Source organism: Loxodonta africana, chromosome 3, assembly GCF_030014295.1.
Source record: "Loxodonta africana isolate mLoxAfr1 chromosome 3, mLoxAfr1.hap2, whole genome shotgun sequence".
Classification (NCBI taxonomy): domain Eukaryota; kingdom Metazoa; phylum Chordata; class Mammalia; order Proboscidea; family Elephantidae; genus Loxodonta; species Loxodonta africana.
In genome coordinates this window covers 21,420,838-21,428,501 of record NC_087344.1, presented here as the reverse complement: position 1 = coordinate 21,428,501, position 7,664 = coordinate 21,420,838, and the positions used below count along the sequence as shown (strand labels likewise).

The 7,664-nt window shown below is 39.9% G+C and overlaps 1 protein-coding gene across 1 annotated transcript in view; it reads right to left on the bottom strand.

Annotated features, from left to right (window-relative positions):
- Positions 1–335: 335 nt before the first annotated feature.
- The window catches only part of LOC100667229 (olfactory receptor 7G3-like), a 28,699-nt gene continuing 21,370 nt past the window's right edge, over positions 336–7,664 (bottom strand). The window contains exon 2 of the mRNA XM_064280600.1: positions 336–7,178. Coding sequence (XP_064136670.1) covers positions 6,227–7,165 — 939 coding nt within the window. The 5' untranslated portion in view covers positions 7,166–7,178 and the 3' untranslated portion in view covers positions 336–6,226. The remainder of the gene's footprint in view (positions 7,179–7,664) is intronic.

Genomic DNA, 7,664 nt, shown 5'->3' with positions numbered 1-7,664 from the left:
AATGTGGTTGACAAGTATGAGAAAGACAGAGAAAGTACTGGACTGACTTAAGGTAGGGAACATTGGTGGCTCTTCAAGAGCACCCTCCATGAAGTGTTGGAGTAAAGCTTGATTGCACTGACCGCAGGAGAAAATGGAAGAAGAATTGGGGAGAGTGAGTGGAGACATCTCTTTTGAGGAGTTTTGCTATAAAGGAAGCAGGGAAATGAGGCTAGTGCTAGAGCAAAATGAGGGGTCTCAAGAGGGGTCTTTTTTTTTTTTAAAGATTGGAAGAACTCAATCTTGGATGCTATTGAAAATGAATAAATCAAAAGGAGAAAACTGATGATGCAAGAGAGAGAGACAGTGGAATTACCAGAGTTTTGTCCTAACGTAGGCAGGAGAGATTGAATTCTATGCACAAGGGGAAATGCTGGTCATGGTTAAATCCAGCTGACCACACTTCTCTCAAGAAGAAATAGGAAGCAAGTAATCTTGGAAACTGTAAATAAATTGAAATCCTCAATAATATAATTTGTCACGAAACACAACCTGACATACATAGTTTTACACGCAAGTTCTTCCAAGCATTCAAAGGAGTTAATTTCCATTTTAAAGGAAGGGTTTCAGAAAACATAAGGGATAGGATATTCTTTATCTCATTTTATAAGGCCAGCACAAACTTGGTGTCCAAACCAGACCAGGTTAGCACAAGGAAGAAAAATCCCAGAGTTTAAAAATATGTGGAAGAGTGATGGAGAAACAATATTTACCTTGATGGCAAGTAAGAACAACCTGAAGCATTTGCCTTACCAACCATCAAAACATATCATGGAGCTATAATAACTAAAATGATATGATTCTAGTATAGGACAGCAAAATAGAACTAATACTCATCTATATGAAGACTTATTGGCTACACAGGAGGCATCAGGCTCTTCATTTAGGACCATGTGACACTGCAGGGAAAGGATGGCATCATTCAGGAAATAGTGCTGAAATCATTGTTTATCCATATGGAAAGAAAATGAATTGGATCCTTCATCATGCCATATTGAAAGATCATTCCAATGTCTTTTAAACACAAAAGAAAACATGATTAAATATTTACGAGATAGTACAAGAAAATATTTTCATGAGAGTGGAGGAGTTAATCACCTCTTAAATGAGATATAACATGCATAATCCAAAAGGGGAAACACTGAACAATCCAACCACTTTAAAAACAAGCCATTAAACAAGTCATTCGAGAATGAAAATCAAAAGTTGTTCTTTCAATATAACAAAAAGACAGCAGGACAAATATAACATCCACTGAAGTATCTCCAAATGTGGCCTTGCCTACACCATAAGTGTCAACTGCTGATAAATATTTAAATTAACAACCCCTGCTAATAACTGAAGCAAGTGCTAAAAATATATGAAAGCAGAAAGAGTCAAAAAAAGAGAGAATATTACCCTTGGAAATAAATTGTGCTGGGTCACACACACTGAGTATATTGAGTACTTATTCAGTAGCAGGCATTACACTGTTATATTGTTAGGTGCTGTGGAGTCATTTCCAACTCATCACAACCCTTTGTACAACAGAATGAAACACTGCCAGGATGACAGGGGTGTCATCCTCACAGTGGTTGTTATGCTGGATCCCATTGTTTCAAGCACTGTGTCAATTCATCTCATTGAGGGTCTTCTTCATTTTTGCTGAACCTCTACTTCACCAAGCATGATGTCCTTCTTCAGGGACTGATCCCTCCTGATAACATGTTCAAGTATGTGAGACATAGTCCTCGCTTCTAAGGAGCATTCTGGTTGTACTTCTTCCAAGACAGATTGGTTCGTTCTTTTGGCAGTCCTTGTTATGCTCAATATTTTTCACCAACATCATAATTCGAAAGCGTCAGTTCTTCTTTGGTCTTCTTTATTCTTCATCCAGCTTTCACATGCATATGAGGAGATTGAAAACACCACAGCTTGAGTCAGGCACACCTTAGTCTTCAAGGTGACGTCTTTGCTTTTTAACACTTTAAAGAGCTCTCTTGTAGGAGATTTGACAAATGCAACGCATGGTTTGATTTCTTGATTGCTGCTTCCTTGGGCATTGATAGAGGATCCAAGTAAAAGGAAATACTTGACAACTTCAATGTTTTCTCCATTTATCATGATGTTGCTTATTGGTCCAGTTGTGAGGATTTTTGTGGTCTTTATGTTGAGGTGTAACTCATACTGAAGGCTGTGGTCTTTGATCTTCATCAGCAAGTGTTTCAAGTCATCTTCGTTTTCAGTAAGCAAAGTTGTGTCATCTGCATATAGCAGGTTGTTAATTAGTTTTCCTCCAATCCTGATGCCTCGTTCTCCTTCATATAGTCCAGGTTTTTGGATTATTTGCTCAGCAGACAGACTGTATAAGTATGGTGAAAGAATAAAACCCTGATGCACACCTTTCCCAATTTTAAACCACATAGTATCCCATCATTTTGTTTGCTGGTCTATGTATAGCTTCCACATGAGCACAATTAAGTGTTCTGAAATTCACATTCTTTGCAATGTTATCCATAATTTGTTATGCTCCAAAGAGCCAAATGCCTATGCAAAGTCAATAAAACACTGGTAAATATCTTTCTGGTATTCTCTGCTTTCAGTCAAGATTCATGTTGTCCACCACTTATCTGTCAGCTTGTTCTAATGTGGTGGCTTGTGTGTTGCTGTGACGCTGGAAACTATGCTACCGGTATTTCAAATACCAGCAGGGTCATGCATGGTGGATAGCATTCAGCAGATACAAAGACATACTAGGAAGAAGGACCTGGTGAGCTACTTCTAAAAAAAATTGGCCAGTGAAAACCTTATGAATAGTAGGGAGACATTGTCTGATATAGCGCAGGAAGAAGAGCCCCTTAGGTTGAAGGCAAAATAGGAATGAGGAAAAGCTGCTTCCTAAAAATACTGGTTGTTGTTGTTAGGTTCGGTAAAGTCGGTTCCAATTCATAGCAACCCCATGCACAACAGAACGAAACACTGCCCGATCCTGCGTCATCCTTACAATCGTTGTTATGCTTGATCCCATTGTTGCAGTCACTGTGTCAATACATCCCATTGACGGTCTACCTCTTTTCCACTGACTCTGTCCTTTACCAAGCATGATGTCCTTCTCCAGGGACTGATCCTTCCTGATAACATGTCCGAAGTATGTAAGATGCAGTCGCCATCCTTGCTTCTAAGGAGCATTCTGGTTGTTCCTCCAAGACAGATTTGTTCATTCTTTTGGCAGTCAATAGTATATTCAATATTCTTTGCCAACACCACAATTCAAAGGCGTCGTTTCTTCTTCGGTCTTCCTTATTCATTGCCCAGCTTTCACATGCATACGATGTGATTGAAAATACCATGGCTTGGGTCAGGCCCACCTTAGTCTTCAAGGTGACATCTTTTCTTTTGAACACTTTAAAGAGGTCCTTTGCAGCAGACTTGCCCAATGCAATGCAACTTTTGATTTCTTGACTGCTGCTTCCATGGGTGTTGATTCTGGATCCAAGTAAAATGAAATCCTTGACAACTTCAATCTTTTCTCCATTTATCACGATCTTGCTTACTGGTCCAGTTGTGAGGATTTTTCTTTTCTTTATGCTGAGGTGTAATCCATACTGAAGGCTCTGGTCTTTGATTTTCATTAGTAAGTGCTTCAAGTCCACATTACTTTCGCAAACAAGGTTGTGTCTTCTGCCTACCACAGGTTGTTAAGGAGTCTTCCTCCAACCCTGATGCCCTGTTCTTCTTCATATAGTCCAGATTCTCAGATTATTTACTCAGCATTCAGATTGAATAGGTATGGTGAAAGAATACAACCCCGACACATACCTTTCCTAACTTTAAACCAATCAGTATCCCCTTGTTCTGTCCGAACAACTGCCTCTTGACCTATGTACAGGTTCCTTATGAGGACAATTAAGTGTTCTGGAATTCCCATTCTTCACAATGATATCCATAATTTGTTATGATCCACACAGTTGCATGCCTTTGCATAGTCAATAAAACACTGGTAAACATCCTTCTGGTATTCTCTGCTTTCAGCCAGGGTCCATCTGACATCAGCAATGATTTCCCTAGTTCCACATCTCTTCTGAATCCAGCTTGAACTTCTGGTAGTTCCTTGTTGATACACTGCTGCAGGCGCTTTTGAATGATCTTCAGCCAAGTTTTGCTTGTGTGTAATATTAATGATATTGTTCAGTAATTTCTGCGTTTGGTGGGATCATCTTTCTTGGGAATAGGCATAAATATAGATCTCTTCCAGCCAATTGGCCAGGAAGCTGTCTTCCATATTTCTTAGCATAGACCAGTGAGCACTTTCAGCACTGCATCCATTTGTTGAAACATCTCAATTGGTGTTCTGTCAGTTCCTGGGGCCTTGTTTTTCGCCAATGCCTTCAGTGAAGATTGGACTTCTTCCTTTAGTACTTTAAAATAGAGCTGACCTTAAGGATGTGGATGGAGTAAACCTTTCAGGGCCTTCATTTGCTGATGTGGCACAACACTAAATGATAAGAAATAGCTGTAATCATCCATTAATAACTAGAACGTGGAATATATGAAGTATAAATCTAGGAAAATTGGAAGTTTTTACAAATGAAAAAGAATGTATAAAGATGATATCCTAGACATTAGTAAACTGAAATGAACTGGTATTGGCCATTTTGCATCAGACAATCATACGGTCTGGTATGCCAGAAATGAAAAAATGAAGAGGAATGGTATTCTACTGAACACTTGTAATCATTATAGCACTTGATGCCACATCAGACTTTTCTAATCAGAGAATTTATCTAATCTTTCCAAGGTAATGAAATTCCTGCTGCTAGTAATTAGTTTTAGAAGAGGATATGCCCCAATTCAGGCTGATGATACAGGATGTGTTCTGGATGAGTATTTCTAAAGATTTTCTCTCCATTACAGAGACCCAGTAAGAAGCAGTCAGTTTTCTCTCTCTGGCTATTGTATCTTAAATGACCCCTGTGCCACTGCAGCCATTGGTGACCATCACAGGAACACCTTTAGGAAGAAACCAACACAGAAGGCTGTGAAATGCAGCCCTGCATTTTGTAGATTCTAGACCTACCCTACCTCTGAAATCTTTCTTTTTACCATTTGATCCTATGTGAGTAGAGACTTTTCTCTTAGTATAACTGAAGACATTCTCACTTATAAAGTATCTCAAACCTATATGGAAAAAAATGTGAATGAATATAAATACAACAAACTTATAGATGAGTAAATTGAAATTATTGTTGTTAGTTGCCATCAAGTTGATTGGGACTCATGGTGACTCCATGGTTACAGAATAGAACCACTCCATAGGGTTTCTTAGCTTTAATATTTACAGAAACAGATTGCCAGGACTTTTCTTCTGCAGTACCTCTGGGTGGATCTGAACTACCAACCTTTAGGTTAGCAGTTGAGTGCAAACCATTTGTGCCACCTAAGGACCTTCAAACTGAGCTTAGAAAGGTTAAGTATTTAATATCCACACAGCTATTGCATAAAAAAAAGAGGTAAAAATCAAACCCAAGTGGTCTGATGTCAAATTGTCACCCATAACTATTATGATCTCTGGACTCTTATTATTCAAAGAACTTGGTTAGGTTTTCTGAATCACTATAATTTATTTCCCTCTGGCATATTTCAACAGTGTCATAGATTGACACTGATACACAAAAATATGCGTATCAGTTTGGCTAAGCCATGATTTCCACTATTGTGTGACTCTCCACCATTTTGTCATTTGATGTGATTTTCCTGTGTGTTGTAAATCCTATCTCTATGATGCTGATGGGGTGTTATCCATAGCACTTATGTTAATGAGGCCAGACTCAATCTACAAGATTACATTGTATTTTAAGCCAATCTCTTTTGAGATATGAGATATAAGAGGGAGAAATGAGAAGAACGACAGGGGGATTTCATACCACCAAGAAAGACGCACTGGGAACACAGAACATCCTTTGGACCTGGGAGTCCCCAGGCAGAAAAGCTTCTCGACCAGGGGAAGATTGATGACAAGGACCTTTCTCCTGAGCCAACAGAGACAGAAAGCCTTCCCCTTGAGCTGACACCCCAAATTCAGACTTTTAGCCCACTAGACTGTGAGAGAATAAGCTTCTGCTTGTTAAAGTCATTCACTTGTGGTATTTTGGTTACAGCAACACTATATAACTAGGACAAACAGCTTAAGCCCAAAGCAGGTGACACATTAATGGAAAGAAGATATTTTAGAGATGAGTTTCTGCAAAGCGTCCATCATATCCTTGTTCCTCAGGCTGTAGATGAAGGGGTTCAGCATGGGTGTTACCATGGTGTTCATCACTGATGCAACTGCACTCTTCCTAGAGGAGACAGTAGCTGCAGAGTTAAGATACACCCCAAATCCTGTCCCGTAGAACAAGGAAACAACTGAGAGGTGAGACCCACAGGTAGAAAAGGCTTTATACATTCCACCTGTTGATGGCATTTTTAGAAGGGAAGAGAGAATCTGCATGTAAGAGAAAATGATCACAAGTAAGGTTCCACCACCCACAATGCTAGTCATAAAATATAGCAGGATGTTATTTAAGAGGGTGTCAGAACAGGCAAGCTTGAGGACCTGAGGAAGTTCACAGAAAAACTGGAGGATTTCTAGGTCTGTGCAGAAGGACAGGTGCAGCACCATCAGACTGTGGAGCAGGGCATTCGTGATGCTAATGAACAAGGAGAATAGAATCAGCAGGCCACAGAGGTGGAAGTGCATGATGACTGTGTACCTCAGTGGATGACAAATGGCCACAAAGCGGTCATAGGCCATTGCCGCAAGGAGGCAATTTTCCAAACATGCAAAAACCAGGAAGAAGCAGATCTGGGTGAGGCAGCCTGTGTAACTGATGGATTTGCTCTGTGTCTGAATGTTCACCAGCATCTTGGGGACCGTAGTGGTGCTGAAACAGATGTCACTGAAGGACAGGTTGGAGAGGAAGAAGTACATGGGGGTGTGGAGGTGGGAGTCTGAGTTGACAGCCAGGATGATGAGCAGGTTCCCAAGCACAGTGACCAGGTACATGGTCAAGAACATTCCAAGGAGAAGAAGCTGCAGTTCTGGATTATCTGAGAAGCCTAGGAGGTGGAATTCTGCTACACCTGTTTGGTTTTCTGATTCCATGTAGTTGATGATTCTGATGGAAAGAACAGAGATGGGATACACAGATGTTCAAAGATCTGGTATTTTAGAGAAACACTCTAATCTATATTGTGAAATGAAATGAATACTATAAATCTTCCCTGTGGTTCTCTTTCTCTGTCTGTCTCTCTTCTCCTCCTCCTCTTTCTCCTCTATCCTTTTCTCTCTCCCTCCTCCTCTGTTCCCTTTCTTCCTATACTCTCATTTCTCTCTGTCCTCCTTTCACTTTCTCTGCCACATCTTTGCAAACTTTAAGTACCTACTCTTTTCCACCCCTTGTCGACTAGCATGAATACAATTTGAAATGATACATCATTTTTTTTTTCTGAAGAATTTTCTAAACATTGCAAATGAGCAGGAAAATCAAAATCATATGATGTTAAATATGTGTTTTAGAGCACTGGTTCTCAAACTTTCTTGCATCAGAGTCAGGTGGAGTTCCCGCTAAAATGCAGAATGCTGGGCACCACCCTCAAAGCAT